The sequence below is a fragment of the Phycodurus eques genome, chromosome 7 (assembly GCF_024500275.1).
Source record: "Phycodurus eques isolate BA_2022a chromosome 7, UOR_Pequ_1.1, whole genome shotgun sequence".
NCBI classification, from domain to species: domain Eukaryota; kingdom Metazoa; phylum Chordata; class Actinopteri; order Syngnathiformes; family Syngnathidae; genus Phycodurus; species Phycodurus eques.
In genome coordinates, this window is record NC_084531.1 from 10,483,987 (window position 1) to 10,508,337 (window position 24,351).

The following is a 24,351-nucleotide window of genomic DNA, read 5'->3' on the forward strand; positions in this document are numbered from 1 at the left end:
AAGCCCCTCTTCCCCCCAATGGGTATGCATTTAGAATTGGGGGGAAAAAAAAACAAAACTCAAAAATACGAGTGATGGTAAACTTGCTGTGATCTTGAAAAGGAGCAGGTGTAGCAGACAAACACTGAATTGTGGGCTTGGGGCTCTTGAGCAGACATGTGTCATTAGCAGCTCTCTACTTGAGGCACTCAGCAAGTGTTCCGTTTAAACTCTACGCCAATATGCACTTGCGACGGTGCACAATAACATCTCAACATAGGCAGATGTTTTTGTTTATGGTTTTCAAACAGTTTATCAGCTCTCGGCATGGTCATAATAACGAATTTATTGGTATAGTATTTGGTAAATGAATCACAATAAGGTAAATAGTAATTTAATATCATGAAAAAGAGCATGTTGTACTGGTATTTCATTATTAAAAACATAGTGACAAGAAACAGACATTTGAGGTCGGACTTAAAGCAAGTATTGTATTGTGTTAAACTATTTTACATACAGTATATCATTATGAAATAAAAATAAAATAAAATAGCATTTTCCAGCTGACTTTGGCCAAGAGGCGGGATACACCCCGGACTCGTCACTGACCAATCTCAGGACACATATGGACAAACAATCATTTACCCTCGTATTGACCCCTATGCACAATTTTGAGACTTTAATGAACCCTAACATCCAATTTTGGGGGTTTCCTCCCACATCCCAAAAACATGCATGGTCGGTTAATTGACGACTCTAAATTGCCCGTAGGTGTGCATGTGAGTGCGAATGGTTGTTTGTTTATATGTGCCTTGCGATTGGCTGGCAACCAGTTCAGGGTGTACCCCGCCTCCTGCCCGATGATAGCTGGGATGGGCTCCAGCACTCCCGCGACCCTTGTGAGGAGAAGCGGCTCAGAAAATGGATGGATTATACACTTGAAAGTTAAATACAATTGAACTGTACTTACAAAATGCACTGGGCTTGAAAAGTAAACAATGTAGTGTACTGTATTTAAAAATGTTTCAACTGGCTGTTTGCATTGCTACACGGTTCATTCTGCGTTTTATTTTGTTTCATGTCTTAATTGTTGCTAATTCGAAGAGTATTATACTAAGTGATTCTTTTGCTCATGTACTACTCATGGTACGTGTACCACATTTTGAGAATCACTCATCTACTGTATTCCACTCTTTTCTTTCTTTGAAAAACTGCAACATTTCAACTGAAAATACAAAAACGGTCATCGGAATTTGTTTATTTTCTATTCTTTTCTGGACTCACCTTCTGCACTTTCCCATCCACATCCAGATAAATGGCTTTGGGGGCATAGGAGGAGGAGCTGGAGCCCATGTTCGACCTCCCTCTCCTCTTACACGCCCGTGGCGATGTTGACCTGGTTTGGCACTGATGGGTAAGTTGAGGAGGCGACCACAGGGATGTTTTCCTATCAGGAAAACAGTATGAAGGAAAAATGTTGATATGATGTAAGGTAATTCCCAGATTCGGTGTAAGGTAATTCCCATTTGACATAAATAACAGCAGAACAGAAAACAAGTGATTATCCTTATTTTTTTATTGCAAGTTGATGAAATACTCCATCCATTGTCAACACCGCTTATCCCGGTTAGGGTCGCGGGGCGCTGGAGCCTATCCCAGCTGACTTCGGGCGAAAGGCGGACTACACCCTGAACTGGTCGCCAGTCACTCACAGGGCACATATAGACACGGACAACCATTCGCACTCACATTCACACCGTCACTGAGTGGGAACTGATCCCACGCTGCCCGCACCAAAGTCAGGCGAGTGCCCCACTACACCATCAGTGACTTGATGAAATACTATTTAATCAAATTAGTAATAGTCAACACTCACAATCTGAGGTGTGTCGCATCCCCAGCCGTGAGCAAAGCTCACGTCCCCCGGGGTGACGATGCCGCAGCCGACTCACTTTGGAGACAGGCGAAGTAATAGTAGTAAAACGCCACCGACGGAGCCGAAGGAGGCGAAGCGAGGCGATGGAGATGCGGTGTGCGGTGAGGGAGCCAAAGGGCTTTGGTGTACCATCAATATAACTGGCTCTCCTGGCCGGTTGCCGGGGGACTGTTACTATGGTGAGAAATAAGACAACCCCCTGTGACCCTATGTTGCGTTGTACATGCTGAGTGGAAAACGCACAAAAATAGAGCTTTGGTTAAATGGTTGGAACATCCAATATTTCAATTATACCTGTATTGGGCAGATGATTACTACACATCCATTAGACAAACTATTAATAAATACACAATCAGAATGATATCCTACATGTCTAATCCGCCCTATTGCTAACTGTTGCTTTCTTTGTTTCATTAATGCACATCCTAGAAATGCATGCTATTGTTCTTTTTTCAAACATTTAAAACTGCATTTAAAATAGCATTAGTATTTTTTTGTGCTTGTCTCCTCATCCCCAGGCCACTCATGCGCTGACCTGCTTCTTGAGAGCAGGCCCACCAGATGGTTTGGTCAGGTGAGTTGGGGCCACGCAGGCACTTGAAGAGATTTCAGAGTCGGGTTTATTTTTGGTGGCAATTTGAAGGCAGTTGATCAGGAGGGGAACGTGTGGCCTGATAACCGGCAATGCGATTGAGTTGGAATCATGTGGCTGGTGGAGTCGGTTCAGTGAAAGTAGTGATGAAAATCCTTCCTCTTGGGTATAATTGAAGTAGCAACAATAAGTACGCATCTACAGTGGTGCCTTGAGATATCGGTTTGCTCCGTGACACCGCTCGGAATTCAAAACACTCACTTTGTATTTCCCCATTGAAATGACTAAAATTTCCAATAATCCTTTCCAGCCTCCCCCAAAGAGTCAACAAAGATTTTTGTTTTTTAATTAGGAAAGTAGCACACTGTAATGTTGTACTTTATAAAAACACATCGTATTAGCATAATTAGATAGAATGTAAATAATTAAACAATTTGTGCATTGTGATTAATTTATTGTGGCGCCTTCTGGTGTGCGAGACTTGCCACCGGGTAGGCAGTAAAATACTGTTACACAGACACAAATGAAGAATAGTTTCACAACTACTGTAAGTGACTCCGTAGCTGCATTGATATGAGTTGTTTCTTGCAGATGTTAAACAATATGGGCCTGTGTGTATTGTTATATTTGTCTACATGTGTTGGTGCACCGTTTGTGTTCACATATCTATTGCTTTTATTGTGAAAACACCGCCACATAGATGCTATTCGTTCGCCCGTCTACGGTGTTTCCCATTATGTGTTAGCATTTAGCTAGCAGATTTAAAGGCAAAGTTATGTGGTTGTTTTAAGTACACAACATATAATTCCCTTTGTTTTATGTTTGACAGTAAACGTCAACTCATCGTGGCATTAAAAAGCTTCACCCCCTGGGCCTGATCCTGACCCTCGATTGATTGGGTTACAGGACACTTCTGTGAGTCTTTGTGCATGCAAAACGGTGTCATTTCGCTTGCATGTGTCGGCAAGCACACACCCCTAGGACACTTTCGCTGGGTATGGGGTCACGCACTTACTGCAACAAATAACTCATGAATATGCAAATCGCTTGTGTATCCCCCCACTTATACTCTCGTCCTGTAGACTTTTATAATTTACATAATTAATGCCACCACACTTCAGTTGTACAGCCGGGTTCACGATCCTTGTCCTGCATGCTTCTTCTCCTGTCCTTGTCCTGTTCTATCTTGTCCTCTCCTTCCCTCATAGGGTGTAGCACTACAGACCCATGCAACACTCATATTTAATGTTTCATTGTTGTAGATAATGTAATGATTTACTTCTCTCATCCTGTTTACAATTAGCGCTTTGTCTTTTGTCTTTGTTTCTCTCTCCTTTCGAGAAACTTTGTTCTGTTCGACTGATCAAGTCTGATTCTCAATAAACCGCAATTATAATATCACAGCGGAAGCTTAAAAACTCCACTGTGACACAGTAAAACTGTTCCGGCATGAAAGGGATACAGAGTTTCCATTCTGCTTGACCTAACAGCCGAACAGGACAAAATAAATAAATGAATAAATAAAAAAGCTTTAAGCCATTTTTAAAAGAAGTATTTAGTATCTGCCAAACTGCTGCTTGTTGTGAAGTGAGTTGAGTTCAATGACACCACATAGCGTTCGTATCTTAAAGTTACCCTGACAAAAAATTGGCTGAATGAAGGCTTGTATCTCGAAAAGCTTGTAAGTCGTGTGACTCATATCTCAAGGGACCACTGTATTTATTGTTTTATTTAATTTAGAAAATGCAGTTTTTTCCCTTCTTTTAAGTAAAAAATAGTTAAACAAACCAATTAATTTAATGAAATCTTTAAAAAACAATCTTTAAAAACATCTTTAAAAAAATATTTTTTCCATTTCTTATGTGAGTTTCTTTTTTTTTTTTGTTTTGTTAAAAAAAAAAAACTACCCCAAAAAATGCAGAGCAGCATCATGTTTATGAAAGGCCAGGTATAAATTATTATTTAATGCTTTTGTTATTATTTATTGTTTTTTAAATTTACAAATACATATGCACACAACATGATACAAACTACAATCCATATTAAATTAATATAAATGTAATTGTGTTGTGATTAAGCGAGGAAGAGATGATGGCTGCACCCTCAAGGGTCAACATTAAAAATCCCCGGCCCCGCCTGTGTGGAGTTTGCATGTTCTCCCCGTGCCTGCGTGGGTTCTCTCCGGGCACTCCGGTTTCCTCCCACATCCCAAAAACATGCATGGTAGGTTAATCGAAAACTCTAAATTGCCCGTAGGTGTGAATGTGAGTGTGAATGGTTGTTTGTTTGTATTTGCCCTGCGATTGGCTGGCAACCTGTTCAGGGTGTACCCCGCCTCCTGCCCGATGACAGGTGGGATAGGCTCCAGCACGCCCGTGACCCTAGTGAGGAGAAGCGGCTCAGAAAATGGATGGATGGATGGATGGTTGCCATATTTACAGTAGCTAAATCTACAGCTTTCTGTAGTAAGATGGTGGCATATGCCTCATGAGATAATTTACCTATAATATTCTGACCAGTTTGTCTACCTATATGAGAGAAGTCAATCTAAATCCTAAACAGTCTTTTGTTCCTATTGAGCCTCTTTACCAACCAGTCCCCCACCAACCAACTGCCAATTAACAAGATCCTGACCACAAACGCGCGCATAAGCCAGATAAGAGTTTTCCGACAATACTTTCACCCCCCTCCCCTCGTCTGGGGAATTTCACATCAACAGGAATTGGGTGAAAATACTCCACTGGGCATGAGTAGGAGGTTAATAATTAGAGATGGAGAGCATGGTGCAGCATCACACACACTAATACACGCTACACACATACACGCATACAGTACACACAGACATGATCCAGGTCCCTCGAGGCTAATTAACATCGTTGTAAACTCACCGCCTACATCCCACTACAACAATACCACACAATGGAAGACAGTCTGTTTTGAAGGTGTGAAAAGAAAAAAAGACTGACCTAAACAACTATTGTATTATTTGCGAACCCCAAGTGATTATACATATTTACAGTTTGAATTCACCCATGAGCGGATTTTTTGTTGTTGAATCTCTCCCTTGTTATTTGCGGAAAAACTTGCCTTTTTGCGAATTTCTGTAAGGTGGCAAAAAATTCTATTTGAAAATATTTTTTCTAATTTTTGTGACAAAGTACTACCATATGTATGATATTTATTGTATTGCAGCGTCTCTTTAATTAAGACAACAAACGGTTAGTCGGCCGTTGACCCACCCAAAATACATCAAAATAGTTCCAACTACACACGCGTTCACTCACTCCGCTTTCAACACTTGACTCGAATAGCAGCAGTCTACTGTATATTATACGCACTTTTCTGTCAATGTGTATTCATGAGCGTTTATTTGAAAAGCATCGAAACAAGCAAATATGATTGTGTCATCCAAAGGACTCATCACACCTTTACCCAACCAAAAGATACATTTCCGGATAAAAGGCGTCAATGAAATGATAGCCGATTTTAATGACAATAGGACTTTCTGTGCAGCTGGACATCTGAGGGGAAGACACATTATGCTGATAATAGTGATTCACCAGGACACTTTTGTTTTTGGTGTGTTTGAGTGCGTTTTTGTGCTCTCTCTCTTATGGTTAAACCTCAACTACTGTACATAGAGTTCTGAAAACAGCTTCATCTTTTTATATCAAGCAGTGTAATATGATCTGTATATTATATATATTTGTATACATATTTTTATATCAAGCAAGGTGGATTGCATACCGGATCTGTGTGGGTCATGGACAGCTCATCAAGAGTAAGTACTTAAATACATAACATACAGTATCAAACATTATGTGACCAAATGGTTTTAAACTGCAACCAAAAGCAGACTGAGACAGAGGAAGCAGTTGGTAGGGATTTATTTGGAGGGAGCGTGAGGTCAAGAATTCCAGGGCGTGATATTGGTCAGTAGGAGCGGGGGGGGCAGGTGGTTGTTGGGTGCAGGAGGCTGGAGCGTGAGCCGGCGAGTGAGCTTGGCAGTGTGGTTGGGCCGGGTGTCGTAGCAGGAGACAGGTAAGCACTGGAGGTGGAGGCGAACACGAGAGAGTAAATAAATACACTGGTAACAGTATTTTTCTTCCATAAGCAAAAGTACGAGCAAGGAGTCGGCCAGTGTACCACGGAGGTGCATGAATACTCTTGTGCTGGAACACTGGAAGTGCCAGGCTTAAATGCAGATAGTGATGAGTGTATGGGCGCCCACTGGTGTCCTTCCAGGCTTCCCAGGGTGGCCTGCATAAAAATCCCGAATGAGGGAGTCATCCAAGACAAGCTTGTGAGAGATCCAGGAATATTCCTCTGTGTCCATGAGGAACTGAAATCCCAGACCCTAGGGCCACACATCCAGGATGCACAACACCGTGAAGGCAGGATGGTCGTCGATGGTTTGGGGAGCACTGGTGGAGACAGGTTTGAGTAGGGATACGTGAAATGTGGGATGTATCTTGAGAGACTAGGGAAGCTTTAATTGTACGGATGTGGAGTTGATTATTTTGGTGACCGGAAATGGTCCAAAGAGGCGTGGCGTGAGCTTACGTGATTCGGTCTGAAGGGGGAGGTCCCGGTAGGAGAGCCACAACATGTGACCCACCTTGTACTCAGGTGCATGGGAGCGATGGAGATTGGCCGACTCTTCTAAGTCGAACGGGTCGGAGCTGCCTTGGCGCGTCCCTCCAGATCGCTTTGATCCGTCGAAGGTGCTCCCTCACAGAAGGAATCACCACTGGATGCTTCTGCTCCATAAACAAGAGGGGATTGGAAACCATAGCATGCCCTGAAAGGAGACAAAAATTGATGAGGGAGTTGTGGGCATATTCTATCCACGGGACAAAGGTGCTGCAGGAGGAGGGATTGCGTGCGGCGACGCAGCAAAGAGCAATCTCCGGACTATGATTTGCCCGCTCCGTATGGCAGTTGGACTGAAGATGGTAGTCAGAAGACAGACTGGCTGCTGCACCCACCGCCTTACAGAACTCTTTCCAGATCTGGGAGGCAAACTGGGGGCCTTGGTCATTGGAACTTTTTGACCATCATTTCAAAAGTTATGTTTGGCGCCACAAACAAAACACTGAGCAACTGGGGCCTTAGACAAGGTGGAAAAAATTATGCACAGTTTGAAACACCATCCAGTGTTAGCACAAAATCTTCAGGCTTCTTCTAGAAAGCAAAAAATGTCAAGAAAAGCCTACTTACTAGTTGAGAGGCACTTTAAATTGTGGCAGGTGTGTGCCAACTCCCATTTAACCTGAGTTTGAATGTAACTGCATTTTGCAGTAAAAATAAAAGTGTATACGTAACAATATGTGCCTCATTGTTGGAAGACAGTGCGTATGTACATTTAAAAATGTATTACTATTTCCTTGAGCATACTAAAAAATCGATTCTGATTCTCAATAAACATCAATTATAATACTAAGAAACCACAGCGGAAGCTTAGAAGCTCCACTGTGACACAGTAAAACTGTTCCGGCATAAAAGGGATACAGATCCTCCATTCTGCTTGACCTAACAGCCGAACAGGACAAAAAAAAAAAGAAAAAGAAAAGTATTAAAAAACACACACATCCAGTCTAAAATTAAACCCAATCATGAATGTTTCATCAAGAGCTGATTGATTGGAAGCTGCATGATTGTACGGTGCCCTTAACGATGCCTGTAAATCAGTGTCATTGAATCAAAGTCTCTTGACGTTGATGAGGCTGCCTTTTTAATTCAATTAAGTCCTTGCTTATTTTAGTAACAAGTTATACTTAGGGGGTCCAATGCCCACCAGTTCAATTATAACAATAAACGTGCTAAATAAAGTCCACTGTGTACACTGTTATTAGAGCGCAATAAATGAATAAACAAATAGATACATAAATAAATAAATAAAAGAACCATAAATGTAAGAATGTGAACTGCAATGTGAGGGTGACATCTTATGGACTAAAATGATATAACAGTCTGTCAAAAAGAAAATACAAACCCTTAAAGAATTTCGTCTTTATCATAGCATGAGGTTATTGAGCAGTAATATAATTTGAAACTAAAATAAACAATACTATAATAAAATAAATACAACACAATTCTACTGACTACTAACTTTATCAATTGTTATAGGTACAACATATATGTATTTATGTATGTATAAACACCAAAAATGCTATGATAGAGTATACATAACACAATTCTACTACATCTAATAATTGCCTTTATTACTGTGTTTGTATGTATATAATGTATAAAATAACACTGTAATAGGGTAAATATTACAAAAGCTTTAATAATATAATAATATAAATATAATAAGTACAGTATTAAGATGTATAGTATTACACGAATTGACTACATGTGCAATACTGATGATGATGATGAAGCTGATGTTGATGCACAATCATCACAGCAATCATTAGGTCAATCATAGTAATCATAATTACCATTATAATCACCATAATCAAAGTACTATATTTTCCTCAGTGACTGGTGTGTTTATAATAATAATAAATATTTCTTAGATTTATATGTACTTAACTATAAAGGGGCAAAGCATTTAGTAGGGAGGTCTTTATTTGTCCAAAGTCATTTTTATAATAGTAATAATATGAATAAAGCTATAGTATACAGTAGTAGTATAAAGTAATTTAATATAGTTTAGTCATGAGTTTCAACAAATAAACAACATATCTTTCACGAAAAGAATACATAATTACATTTTACATAATATACTTTGCCTGCGACCCTTGTGGGGCTAAAGAGGTACAGAAAATGGGTGGATGGATAATACACTGTACATCTATTTTTGGAATTGGTAATTACAAACATCCTGTGCCCCCCAAGGGATATATAAGTTGTGAATTCGCAGTGCAGTGTTTAAGTATTAAAGACCGCAACAATAGATGTTATTTGAGCGGAAAAAACTATTTAGTACTATTAGTGAGAGTATTATTGTTGCTGTGGGTGTTGATAGTAACAATGGTTGACAATGGAGGAAACGTAAATGACTGTTAGACATACAGTAGTAGGATGGTATGGACATATGAAAAACTGAGAGTAGAAGTACAAAATATCGTAGTTTTTTATTTTGTAGTTACACAATAAGAACAGTTTGAGGTTTAAATGATTTTTAAAAAACGGAAGCACCCAAACTACTCATCAGACGTTCCCAGTGAAATGAATCGTTGATCAAAAGGAGAAGTCTGCATAGTGCATGTAACCTATTAATGCTCGACACAATATACTTTAATATTACAAGATGTCATCAAAAGGCTACAAAAGTATTGTTGGTGGCGTAAACGTCCTCCTCCGGGCAAGATGCAGCAAACGTGATGTGTGATAACAACACGGCGTCACTGCTGCGGAGGCCCCTGTGTCTTCTCAATGGGGGCGGGACTCTCTGCCTCCACGGGCAGGCGAATGTTTGGGATTCCCACCGGGGGCCGAACTTTCCTGATGGGGCTGAAACTGCGTGGAGACGAGCAGGGCGAGTTGGCTGGCGAGCGAGCGGGGCTCAGGGGAGGACCCGCCGGGGCTTGAGGGAGAAGCTGTGCCAGCGGGGAGGGGCTGCGGGAGTACCTGCGTGGGGTTGTCCAGATGGGCGGATCAGTTCTGGGGGCGTGGGTGGGGAGGACCGGGACGTAGGTGGTGGGGAAACTCAATTCTGATTGGCTGAAAGCGTTGCAAGCGCTTTCTTCCAAACGCTCCAGAGTCTCCTGGAAGGTGATCGTGAAGAGACACTTTTTAGACACACAGACATATTTGAAATAGTACGAATTATGTTCTGGAGTTGTGTCTCTCAACATACGCACAACCCTTTTTAGCCATGTAGAGGAAGAGAGAGAGAGAGAGAGAGAGAGAGAGAGAGAGAGAGAGAGAGAGAGAGTGAGAGAGAGAAAAGTGCGCGACATGACTCGACGGAAGTGACGTCATCAAGCCAATTGTTTTGACAATGTGGAGACCGAAGGTAAGTCCCTTCTTCTATTTTTCCAAAGTTTTAAGCTGTAATGGAGTGCGTCACTGAAATCAATGCAACCCCGTTGTTCTAAAAAAAAAATAAAGACGTTAATATCAAAGTTATGATATCGCTACAGTAAGTTTGTAGTTGACCAGTTAGAATAGCAGCTAACACAACGGGCATGTACTGAACAAAAACTTCCAACATTAGCATTGATTTGGCACCCCGTTACTGCAATACTACAACTAAATTAGCAGCCAAATAAAATGAGTAAAGTAGGTTATTCACCAATACTTTTGTAATATATGTTTTTCAGGTGCCTGAGCACTTGTAACAGGGTTGTGCCAAACAGCATAATATATGTATGACAAATACAATATCTCATAAAAAGTACACCGGTGATAGTTTTTCAATTATATGATGGTTTATTAATTACAGTACTTTACTTAAACACATAATAAAAGTTATCCAATAAAAAGTACATTAAAATTTTTTTTTGATATTGTGCTCTACTTCGGGAGTTACCAATATACTCAAATAATGACGATCTCGTCTTAATTTACTCACAAATGTACTTACTCTCGGTGAATTCTGGACCTGTTTAGTTGAACACAAATCTGGTGCAGGAATTGAAGAAAAACACACATGGGTATCTTAAATAATAATTTTCGGATTAAGTCAGTGAAATTGGATAATTTCCCGCAACACACCTGATGAACTCTCACGGCACATTGCAATGGTTGGTAATGACTGAACTACGACTGTTTGTCAATGTGACTATAAAGGGGGTGGGCGTCAGTACCCCGCAGATCCAGCAGACGTGGCTGTATTTCTTTCTTTCCAAAATGTATTTGATATTTAATGCAGACCTTTAACCGTGTTAAAAATAAACATGAAACTGGTGTTGTACTTTGTGGCATACACGTAGCTTCATTCCTTGACTTGAGACTGTGTAAAGATATGAACCTATATTTGTATCATGTTGAAAAAATGCCTGAAATCTGTGTTCAAGTTCGAACTGGGCAAATTAATAAATGTGTGGCTAGCAAATCACACAATTTGTTACCATGTGAAAACTACAAAGTCCAAAAGACCCCCAAAAGGGATCAACTTAACTAAAGGTCCTTTCACACTGCACTTGGCAAAGCATCTGACGCCTTCGACTTTCCGATTCATTGTGTGTGGTGATGGGGCGTTAGTGCGTTTTGACATGACGAGTGTCACGTCAATACAGAGGGCGTCTAACGCTCAGCATTGCATCATCGGATAGAAAACTTTTCAATTCTGGAGCGTTGATACAGTGACGGCAAAAATCTCCTGCAATGGGAACAGGTCTGGCTGAGTGATTTCTGAGCGCGAGTTTGGCGGACTTGTACTTTAAATGGCAGGGAGGAAATGGAGGAAGGCATAATAATTGCAGTGTACCACTCTCCCGAACTTTGGGCCAATAGAAAAATAATATACCGATATAAACTCCCTTTGAAAGCTCCCTGCTCAGCCTGAAAAACACCTTGAAGCGCTCTTCCTGGAACTTGAACTTGCTGCCGTGAAATTAGAATGCATTATTCCCATTCCCTTATTTTGCTGCTGCGTCACCTCCTCCTCCTTAAAATAAGCAAAGCATTGTTTGAAAAGAAGGGATTGTTTGAAAAGAAAGCCCTTCTTTTGCAGACGTCTGCAGTGATGCGGACTTTGTATCGGTCCGTTGTGGTAAAGAAGGAGCTAAGCCGAAAGGCGAAGCTCTCAATTTACCGGTCGATCTTCGTTCCTACCCTCACCTATGGTCACGAGCTGTGGGTCGTGACCGAAAGAACGAGATCCCGGATACAAGCGGCCGAAATGAGTTTCCTCCGCAGGGTGTCCGGGCTCTCCCTTAGAGATAGGGTGAGAAGCTCGGTCATCCGGGAGGATCTCAGAGTAGAGCCGCTGCTCCTCCGGATTGAGAGGAGCCAGATGAGGTGGCTGGGGCATCTGATTCGGATGCCTCCCGGACGCCTCCCCGGTGAGGTGTTCCGGGCACGTCCCACCGGGAGGAGACCCCGGGGACGACCCAGGACACGCTGGAGAGACTACGTCCTTCGGCTGGCCTGGGAACGCCTCGGGATCCCTCCGGAAGAGCTGGATGAAGTGGCTGGGGAGAGGGAAGTCTGGGCGTCCCTGCTAAAGCTACTGCCCCCGCGACCCGACCCGGATAAGCGGTAGAAAATTGATGGATGGATTTTCAGTGGTATGTATCAATATGGCTTCCTCTCGTGGTATGCAAAAGAATCACTGAATTAAATGTTAAAACTTGGCATAATGTTATGGTGGGTTAACCTTTTTTTATCCAGTACAGTACATTTGTTGAGTACAGTTCAGTTGTATTTAACTTTTTAAGGACAACACATTTGCATTTTTTTAAAACTGTTGTAGGTTCACTTACATCTTCGTTAAGTACATACAAGGGCATTGGACTCCTTCGACCGAGGGTGATTGGTTTCGGTACAACATCAACTACAATAACAACAACAACAACAATAATACAATATAAGACAAATCCATTGTAATATAAAATATATTTAATTAATTTACAGTACATAAAAAAATCTATACCACATATAATAATAAAATAAAATACTAATACCGAAATTAGAATTTATTGTCAATGATTATTTACAACTTAAAATGGATCTACTCTGTGCAGAATTACTAGGTAAGTAAGTATTTTGACCATATCGTCACTTTTTGGCATACAGTATTTCCTAGCTCCCAGCTGGATAAACTTGAATGCTTAATCGATTTATTTTATTGAAGCATAGCAGATGGTGTGTATTTGTTGAATGAGTATGGGTGTGGCCGAAGGAGATCAACACCCAGGTGTACGTAATTATTAGGCAGCTTCTTTTCTTTAGGCAAAATGGGCCAAAAAAGAGATTTAACTGACTGTGAAAAGTCAAAGGTTATGAAAAGTCTCTCAGAGGGATGCAGCACTCTTGACATATCTAAGATATTGTGGTCACTTTATATATATATATATATATATATATATATATATATATATTAGTTTCTATCAATTTATAATAGGTTTTAGTTGTTCGTTTATAATAGTCACTTAAACAAATGAAAATAAAAAAGTGTGAACGGAAAATGTGTTTTTCATTTAGTTCCATAATAATTCTGAACACCAATTGTTGCCTAATAATTGTCCACATCTTGATATTCTCCTAAGAAAGACTAAACCTTACTTTTACTTTCTCAAATATTTTGGATTAACCTCAAGCACTGTAGTTGATGATTAATAAAAAATAATCCCAAAAAAGGAGACTTGCCTAATAATTCTGCACACGGTGCATATGTAATTAAGTAAAATGAAAAATCACTGCCAATTATAATCATTCTAAGAACAAAATGTAATATTTAAATATATATATTGCCAATAAAATGAAAGCATTGCACACGTTTTATTAAAAATGCTCACCATCATGGCCATTCTCACCCTGCTCCATGTAGATGGGGGCTCTCTGTGGGACAGGTCTATGCTTCTTTCTACAGTGCAGTTGGGAGGCGGTTAAAAACAATACAAGCAAGAACAACTTGCTTGTATATGCAACAAGCAGACAGAAGAAGGGGGAAAAGAAGGGAAGAAAATAAAATAATTCTCACTTGGAAGGCTTCCAGCAGGCACACACGGTCACCAGGGTGATGAGGAGGAAAATGCCTCCGGTGGACAGGATGATGTACAGCGAGCTCCGTCCTAAACCAGAGGCAGACAGTAGATGAAGGGCAAAAACAAAAGCGCACAAAAAGAGATGAACAACATCAGAGGCAAAGCTTGTCCTGTTTTTTTTTTCACTATTAAGTTGCCCATAAAAACTTAACTATTTTGGACTTGTAATAATACACAGTCGGGCTATGTAAGCACACTGTATTTTATTGCATTTCTCATGCAGTACGTTATACTGCTACCATGCTTATTGGGGAAATAAAGTAGAAGCACATTCCAGTGGAGTTATAATATAGAACTCCAGATTACTTTGGTCCACCAGGGCACCTGTTTATTGCCTCCCTCCCCATAGTTCATTCATTCGATTTCACTGCCTGTTGTTGCTCCATACTGGCCCTCAGATTTGCACTTGCAGTAAACAACATTGTTAGAGAGGCAGGCGTGCTTCTGTGTGGCTCCCTGAGAAGTGATAATTGCTTTGGTATGCAACTGAAAATGGATGGAGGAAAACATCTGAATACATACAGAAAAATCTTGTAAATCCTATTTTTGGGCAGTTTAAAATATCCTACCGGTTGCGTAACATGCCACCTACTGTAGACAGTGAGCTTGACAGGTGTGCTCTTCATGCTGCTGATGGGGTTTTCCACCGTGCAGGTGTAGATGTCGTCGTCTGACATGAGAACGCGTGCGATGGTTAGCACCTTTTGGTCATGCGAGAGCAGCAGGCGGGAGTCGTTAGCCTGCACCTTCCCTCCCTTCAGCCAAGCATACACGGGCTTGGTGCCATTTTCGTGGGAGCAGTGCAAGTTAAAGTGCTCACTGTACTCGAGGACAGATGACGCCACCATCTGGATGTATGGCTTGGAAACTGGAACTGGGGATGACACCATAATAACAGAATGGGCATGAGATGGGACGTTAACTCATTAAGAAAAAGACATGCATTAAGGAATTTAATTGAATTCGATTCCATTTTTGTATTTGACAGTTCAACTACAATACATACATTTTCTATAACCACTTATCCTGTTGAGGTTTGCGGTGAGCTGAAGCCTATTCCAACTGATTTTGGGCAAATAGCCGCTCCTCCTAATCACACCCTTCCAGGTCTGACTGTCGTTGTCCAAGTGAACATTGAAGTCCCCTATCAGAATGAGGGAGACCCCAGCGGGAGCGCTCTAGAGCATCCCCTCAAGGACTGCAAAAAGGGTAGGTACTCTGAGCTGCTGTTTAGGGCATAGGCACAAACAACAACCAGGACCTGTCCCTCCACTCTATGGCGGAGGAAGGCTACTGCCTCATCCACCGGGTCGAAGCCCAATGCACAGGTACTGAGCCAGGAGGCAATAAGTACTGTATTTCCACACCTGCTAGGCAACTATTACCAGAAGCAACCCTACAGCGGAAGAGAGTCCAACTCCTTCCAAGAGGACTGGTACCAGACCCCAAGCTGTGTGTCAAGGCAAGCCTGACTTTATCAAGCTGGAACTTCTCAACCTCGCATACCAGCTCAGGCTCCTGCCCTCCCAGACAGGTGACATTCCATGTCCCTTGAGCTAGCTTTTATAGCCAAGGAACAGGCTGCCAACACCCTCCTGCCATCGGCCGCCACCCAGCTCACAGTAAATACGTGGTGAGCCCATGGGTGCAGGCCCGGCGCTCAGGCCCCGGCGCCTCAGGCCCAGGCGCTCACCAATGAACCCCTCCTCCGGGCCTGGCTACGGTGACCTGCGTCCAGGGGAGGGAAAACATCGTCCAATATTTTTGTTCGTCACAGGGGGTTGTTCCAAGCAGTGCATCGTCTGGTACCTCATCTAAGACCTGTATGCCATGGGTGACCCTACCAGGGGCATAATGCCCCTGACAATTTAACTTAGCTGTCAACAATTCTGTTCCTAGTTCTGTTGCCTTGATCAAGTCTCAGTCTTCAACTCTAGCTGGAGCAGTTCGCAGCTGAGTGTGAAGCACTTGGGTTGAGAATTAGCAGCTTCAAATCTCAGGCCATGGTCCTCACCCAGAAAAGGGTGGAGTAACCTCTCCAGTTCGGGGATGAGATCCTGCCCCAAGTGGAAGACTTAGGTATCTTGGGGTGTTGTTCACGTGTGACGGCGGAATAGAGTAGGAGATCGACAGGCAGCTTGGTCCAGCGTCTGTACTGATGCGGACTCCGTATCGGTCTGAGCCATAAGGCAAAGCACTCGATTTATCAGTCTATCTATGTTCCCACAATCACCTATGGTCATGAGCTGCGGGTCATGACTGAAAGAACAAGATTGGATGCAAGCGGCTGAAATTAGTTTTCTCCGCAGGGAGTCAGGGCTCTCCTTTTGAAATAGGGTGAGAAGCTTGATCATCAAGGAGGCGCTCAGAGTAAATCCCCTGCTCCTGCTCATCAAAAGGAGCTAGGTGAGGTGGCTCGGGCATTGGTTTAGGATGCCTTGTGGATGCCTCCTTGGTGAGGTGTTTCAAGCATGTCTCACAGGCAGCAGGTTCAGGGGAAGTCTCTTGGCTAGCCTGGGAACACAATGGTATCCCCCTAGATAAAATGGCTGGGGAGAGGGAAGTGTTGGCTTCCCTGCTTAAGCTCTACCCCCACGACCCGACCCTGGCTAAGCAGAAGAGGATGGATGGATTGAAGTACTGAACTGCAATAAACACATTTTCCACCATATTCTGTAATTTATTGAGATTCACCTATATATTGTGGAATTACTGTATGTGAAAGTCTCTCGGCATTCAAATAATGCAGGACGTTGACGGTAATGTGGTGTACCTACCATCCACAGTCAGGTCAATATAGTGTTCCCCTGTGAAGGTGTCATCCGTAATGGAGATCTCCACCTCGTACGATCCTTCGTCTGACAGCTGCAGGTTGTGAAGCAGCAGTGAGCCATTCTCGAACACCAGGATGCGGTTACGGTACTCCGGCCGAAGGTTCCCAATGATGTCTGTGCCGATGGATTGCACCACGGTGACGGGCTTCACTTTGTCCCTCTTCAGCTGCCACTTGATTACAGGCTTGTCTGTGCTGCTGCTGGTGTAGCTGACAGACAGCAGGGCCTCTTTGCCCACAATGCCCCTCACCACCTTTGTTTGACTCGTCACATTGACCCCTGACACCTCACCTGGGACAAATAGAGAAGAACAGAGGAGGTTGCATGAAGAGATAAAGCTTATCAGGAGTAGGAGTAAGTCATATACTATATGTGCAAGTCATAAGGAAGTCTCAAGCCGTGGCCCAGTGGTTAAGCTCATCACCTGCCAAAGTGTCAACCCCGGTTCTGCAACGGACCATCCAGCCCCCAACATCCCCCGGATTCATGGCTGTGAGCTTGATCAAGACACCCATACACCGAACTGCTGCACCCTGCTCCAGTGTGTGCCACTAACAAGTCTGTGTGTTAGCTGTGCTTACTGTGATGGGTCAAATGCAGGGAACACATTTTGTATGCATGCACAGCAAATTTGAAAACATAAATTTAAGACCCTCAGAGTTGAAATAAACACTTGCCCAGAGTTTATATGGCAACCACTGATTCCGAGTTAAGATCAACACTTTTGAAAGAGTTAACATCATTAACACTGTGACAGTGTTACTGAACTAAAACTAAACATCCTGATGGGGGAATTCCCATGTTCTGTGAAGGTGTTGTACGGATGAAACGTGACTGCTAGGCAGTTTTGGATCACGTTTATGGCCCCGGTAGAGACGAATGAAGCTTGCCTGAGTTGGCGTGAGCGTGGGGGTCACATAATGTTGCTCAATAAATGATGGGGGTCACTTAATGTTGCTCAATAAATGATATAAATTCTAATAATCTACTAATTCACTAATCCATCTCATGTACCAAAACATGCCAAAGAGCCTGTCATTCACATTCACACTGCACAGTGTGCTTGTTGGCTCTCTCTTTCTGTCTCATTCAACATCAAGCGTTACAAACAGGTATGCCACAGCGGCCATTGTAGTTAAATTGAACACATGGCTTGGCTTTGGAAGAGTTGCAGGCAGTGAGTGCAAGATGCTGGGAATTACATACAGGTATGCTTTCCATCCCACTACCCACCGCTTCCAAGTTTTGATACACGCTGTTATGTACTGTCAAGTCCATTTGCGTTCACTCCGTTTTACTATTGCCGACTAAGTTTCTCATTTGCACTGTGACTGTTGGGCTATATTCCAATTTAGAACCAGTTTAGAAATCTCGCTGGGCATCCACGGCTATCACGACCTATCACGTTTGCCCATCCCGTCTGCCCATGTTGTCTTACGACCATTCTGTTTTGTCCATGGTGGCCTGCCAAGGCCATCGGGAACCTAGCGTAAACTTAGCCTGTGCACGTCACGAGTTTAGTGATACATTCTTGCTCAGACACAACATAAATGCGCACATTAGCCACTTTGCACTCAGTTTCTGTACTTGTGTTAAGTTTGTTGTACTAACAAATTCACAATCACATAGTTTTTTTAATGGTCACAAACTACTCTCTGTATTGTATAATACTTTGTTTTCTCAATGAAACACATAACCAACATGAAGCTTAGTTAATGTCTGACTAGATATTGGTTAACTTAACTTTGAAGTTAACGAAGCTTACCTGTATTTGTGGGTTTTATCGTGATAGATGAAATTATATGCTGTAGGTGTTGTCTCTTATCTTTGAGTTATAAACCTTGTATGTTGCCATGTACATTTCTTTACATTATATATTTACATTATACTGTATCTGCTTTAGTCACAAATCTACTGCATGCAAAGTCAACTCTGATAGTATTCCATCTGATCTGTTCTACTTACGGGATTGAGCGTTAATATTTTAAACATGGATGAATATCCCTCATAAGAAGACATTCACTAACTGCAGCAGATAGACTTGCAGAAAACACTGAACAATGTTAAAATTATTCATTTCTACTGAAATGTCGCAGTAAGTCACAATCATGTGACAGCAAGCCAGTACTAAACTGGCACCGCTAATGAAATTCAGGCCAAATGAGTTCTCCTTGAATTCCATTATTCACGCCCGGGCTTCTTTTGCTCCAACATATCAAACTGTCCCCGTCTTTAAAGGCAGATGCTATGGTGCATTTTTCATCATGACAGGGCTGCTTATTCATGGCTTCTTTTTCACCAGTACTGAAACTTTAGAAACAAGAGACCCACTTACATCCAACTTTTTGAACCATTTGCATAATATTGTACCCATTTCGGATCTTGTAAGTTTCGAACTGAACAAAAGGGCAAATTGGAGAGCCAATGTTCTAGTTGGTTGCATTGAGCATGTGAGTCGAGGAAGAGCTTGCTACATTTGGGAAAACAATGCAGGTGGAGGGATGTATTTTTTCTTTTCACCATTTTACTCCCACTGTAGCTTTCACCCCTGTCCCAGAATGCAAATGAAAGCGTCCTTACCCTCTTTGTCACATCTTATGTAATTCGTCATGAATCAGAAAGTAGCCTGCTAAATAAAAAATTGATTTACAAACAAATAAACAGCTATCTTTTCGTGATGAAAAATAATATATTTTATTTGTATTGTCCTTGTGTCCTTATTGAACTAGGAGGGGGCCTGCTAACACACATTTCCACATACAAAAACAAATATGGCACTCAATTTGTTTTCACTTTCGTGATAAGAATGTATTTTCGTTTTTGTCATTTGACTCACAATGGAAATGTTCCCCTCTGACCCCAGGATAAAGTTTGGTATGGTCTGATTGTCTTCCATTATCCTCTTTAAACCAGTAAATGGCTTACTAATATGTTGCATCTATTTTCTATCGTGCTTCTCCTCATTGCGCGTTGTGGGTGAGCAGGAACCTATCACAGCTGACTTTTGGCAAAAGGAAGGGTACACCCTGGACTGGTTGCCAGCCAATCACAGGCTTCATGTAAAAAAAATAAAATAAAAAAAAACATTCACGCTCACATTCATACCTATTGATAATTTTTGTTCTTTGTCATCTTCACTGAACCTAACATGCATGTTTTTTTGGTTTTTTTTTAATGTGGGAGGAAGAAAAACCACGCAAGCACAAGAAGAATGTGTAAATTCCACACGGGAAGGCTGGAGCAGAGATTCAAACCTTGATTTGAACGATGAGGAGCACATGCTAACCACTTGTCCACTAGTCCTATCTAGCCACCCAAAGAAAAAACACTGGTACAGTACCCAACAATATCGTTAAAAGAGTCTTGATGTTCTACCGCCATTAGAATAAAAAAACAAAATTTAACAGTTCGTCATACAGTACATCATGAAGCATTTAGTGACTTAAAACAAATACGACACTCTACATTTAGTTTCTCTTTTTGTCATTCGAGTCATGATGGAACAATTTTAGGGTCTCGTTCTCTTACACTCTCTGTGAACTAGGAAGTGGTTCACATTTGTTCAACAGTTCAGTTTAATTCATACACAAAACAAAACGTAAGCTAGTAAACTGAGTCTGATAAATATATGTATATTTTTTAGCACAATGCTGTCACTGATAGTGGCCATTATTTTATCCTCTCATTTTTTCTCCTTTGATGGCGACCTAATGAGTCAAAATTATTTGCATTGGCGCCTTAATGCAGCCATCAGTGCGCTCTGCACACAAACAAAACAAAAAAAGCACCCACATTGTGCTCACTTGTGCTCATGTTGTCTGCTTACATCTTGATCACTAATCTGCTTCACAGCAACTGCAGGACATCTTCCCTAACATGTTACATACTAATTTTTATTTGTCTCCATCAATTTCCCTCATCCTCCCATGAGAGCAAGTTATCCTTTATAGTGGAGCCCTGTCTTGGAAACCAACAGTGCAAAGCACGTATGTTCCCGTGTTATGAGGGTGCTTCTCCCCTAGTAGACACATACAAGTCCAAACATTGGCCCTTGGCCGGCTTTTGGGGAGTCCCACTGTTATGCATCGTGGATAGAGCGAGCAAGACGACATATAAAGAGAGGGAAAAACAGAGAGAGAGAGATTCTGCACTGTTGACTAATTCTTTGCAGCCAGGCAGTTAGCGGGGCATCACCTCCTCGCCATGGCAATCCCTTTGGCCGTCTGACAGAGGTTGTCAAGGCGATAAGACAAAGGGCACGATTGTTGGAGTTCCCTTGAAAAGAGTGAGTGAGAGACTGGGAACCAGAGAAAAGTCTTTGTCATTGGTGAAGTTGGAGATAGGCACAGGATCCCGAGGTTATAGCACGACAGGACAGATCCAACACGCTGGGCCTTAGTTTGAACTTTTCTGCAACCCAAGTCACGAACTAAAATGGCACTCAGTAGAGCACGAACATCCACCAAGGCTAAACTGTTAACAACAGTGTAAAAAAAAAAAAAAACTGTGGAATTGTGAAATTTGTGTTTCTTCATACCTATATTAGCAGGTAACTTCCTGTTTCTCAGAAACAAAAATGATGGGATTGTACCATTTTCGAGGCAAATGATTTGGGGAAAGGATTCCAATGTGACTCAAACATTAAAAAGGAAAATTTTATTCCAACAGAAACAAAATTAAAAAAATAAAAAACTCAGCATGCTGTAATTTTGTTTGTTTGCAGGCTACAGCTACAAAATGACTACCTTTTCTGACTGAGGAATGGGGGACAATTCCAAAATAATTCAAAATGTAAAAAGAAAGTAAATTACACAAGTGACAATATTATGGAGTGGCATATTCGCATTTTTTAGCTTGTATGCTGTTTCCTGATTCACAGAAGATGGCGGTGATAGTACCATCGGGATAGTACTATTTTTTTAGATGGGGTGAGCGGAACAGTCTATCATGACTCCCAAATATAAATGAACAGAAATATAGAGACATACTTATTTGTGTTAGTTAGCAGCCTACTTTGGGGTTCAAACAGAATAATATAAATTGTTAGGAACTGGAGGGCATTGTCTTTTTTTTTCTGGACACCAGAATGGTAAAAAGACAAAAAAAATCACTGACAAAAAACAAAAGGTAGACAAACGAGACTGTACCATTGTCTAATCTTGGTGGGTAGGGGGGTGGGGGGGGGGGGGGGGGGGGGGGGTTATCCCAAACAATAAAAAAATAAAAACCATAGAGCACCATATTTGTATTCTGTATTCATTGCATGTTAGGCTAGTTCCTGGTTCACGATGATGATGAGATTAAACATTTTTTCTTTCTGATTAAAATTAAAGCAGAAAAAGAAGCAATTTTCCTTTATAGTGGTATATAGTTTATTGTTTCTGTTAGCGAGCAGGTTACTTCAAGGTTAATGGAGCACAACATACAGTAGGATCAGAGGAACAGGCAGGGTTGTTTTGATTCTGGACACCAAAACAGCATCCATTCATCCAACCATCCATCTTCTGTACCGCTTTATCCTCACAAGGGTCGCGATCCCAGCCATCTTCGGGCGAGAGGCGGGGTACACCCTGAACCGGTCTCCAGCCAATCGCAGGGCCCATATAAACAAACAACCATTCACACTCACATTCACACCTAAGGGCAATTTAGAATCTTCAAACAACCTACCATGCATGTATTTTGGGACGTGGGAGGAAACCGGAGTGCCTGGAGAAAACCAACGCAGGCACGGAGAGAACATGCAAACTCCTCACAGGCAGGGCCGGGATGTGAACCCCAGTCCTTAGAACTGTGAGGTAGATGTGCTAACCAGTCGTGCACCGTACCGCCACCCAAACAGCACATAAATAAAATAAAATGCCCTTTCCTAAATTCCTCTAACAACACTAAACCCCCCCCCCCCCACCCTCCCACCCCCAAAAAACAAAATAAATGTACAGCACCATGTTTTTGTTTGTTAGTGTACGTAGTTCAATCACAAAAGATGGGGGTACTGTACCATTTCTGATGCAATGATTCAATCAGAAATCAAGCGGTAGCAAGGAAAACGTATTCCTCCAACAAAAGTGAACAAAATCATAGAGAACTATATTTGTCATAGATATGAACATAGGTAGATACGACACACCTATTTTGAGCTTCGTGCACGGGGAGATGCTAAGCTAGAATTTAAACTATAGCTAGTATTTAGTATTTAAACTATAAAAATAAATTATTTCCCCAAAAATTAACAAAAATCATAGATGGCCATATTTGTGGTGCTTTCAGAGTTGTTCTTCAAGATATTAATTAATTGGGGTGTTTGGGCCCCTGCCAAATGCTCAAGGCCCTGGTACAGTTCACCCCTTCCTCTCCCGATCGATGTCCCTTAAATGGATTTAATGGGTTCTTTATTGGCACCGATTTTGCACGAGTCAGTTTTGACGTTTTTGTGTTCATGTTAATGTTGTTAGTATGTGCAATGAAGATACAGAATGTTGATCAAAACCTCTCACTTTTGGACTTGGCAGAGGTAACGGAATGCCAATATTTCCTCTTCAGGGTCTTTTGAGTTTGTGATGGGGGCCCAGTTTAGGAGTGCATATAAATAAACCATTGTGCACCGACCACCACAAAGACAAGGAGAGAAATATCAAACATGTAAACTAGACAAACAGTAACAGACCAAAAGAGCAATCCGTACTGGTATGCTCTGACCAGGATGCCTAAAAATAAAAGTCCATGTCAACATAGTGAAGTTTGGAAGGTATAAAAAACGAAACAAAAAAAAGCACATACCTGTGAGAAGCAGAGGGAGGAGGCCGACCAGAGTGAGGAGTGGAGGAACGTCAGGAGAGAAACTGTGGCCTGTCTTCCTCCCCACCTTCATGTTGTGTCCTGGGCAGAGCCGTTCTCCCACTTAGTGAGCATGGTTTAACCACGCTGGGCTCGTCTCTCTTCCTGTGAATCAACACTCTCCTCACTGCACAGCACTGCCTGCAACGCTGGCCTCTTCTTGAACACACTGTGCCCCACACTCTCTCCTCTCAGCACCCACAGTATCAGCCAACAACAGTCCAACTGTGTGTGTGCGTGCGTGTGCGTGTGTGTCTGTGTGTGTGCGTGACAGAGACCTAGTATGTGCACTCGTTCACACAACATTACACTTTGAGAAAGCAACTCAGAGAAAACTAGCAGGAATAAAGTGAAAAATGGTAGCTGAAAGTGAAAACATCACAAAGTTTCAAAGCACTCCTGTTGGAAAGCACAACTGTACTTGAGTTGCCGTAAGAGAGGCACACTTCAGATCCTCATTTGCTTGAAAAACAGCTTACCTCTTTACATCCTATTCATACAAACTGG

The 24,351-nt window shown here is 41.9% G+C and overlaps 2 protein-coding genes across 3 annotated transcripts in view; both read right to left on the reverse strand.

Moving 5' to 3' along the window:
• Window positions 1-1,332, reverse strand: part of pde9ac (phosphodiesterase 9ac) — a 28,316-nt gene extending 26,984 nt beyond the window's left edge. For both annotated transcript variants that reach the window (XM_061681434.1, XM_061681435.1), the window contains exon 1: window positions 1,264-1,332. In XM_061681434.1, coding sequence (XP_061537418.1) covers window positions 1,264-1,332 — 69 coding nt within the window. The remainder of the gene's footprint in view (window positions 1-1,263) is intronic.
• Window positions 1,333-9,595: 8,263 nt separating this feature from the next.
• hepacama (hepatic and glial cell adhesion molecule a) lies at window positions 9,596-24,027 on the reverse strand. Its single transcript, XM_061681762.1, has 7 exons — window positions 23,788-24,027; window positions 16,951-17,298; window positions 14,766-15,047; window positions 14,110-14,200; window positions 13,925-13,992; window positions 12,890-12,960; window positions 9,596-10,225 (listed from the first exon to the last, which is right to left on the reverse strand). The coding sequence occupies exons 1-7, from the start codon at window positions 23,876-23,878 to the stop codon at window positions 9,863-9,865; spliced, it is 1,314 nt and encodes a 437-aa protein (XP_061537746.1). The 5' UTR covers window positions 23,879-24,027; the 3' UTR covers window positions 9,596-9,862.
• Between the last annotated feature and the right edge of the window lie 324 nt (window positions 24,028-24,351).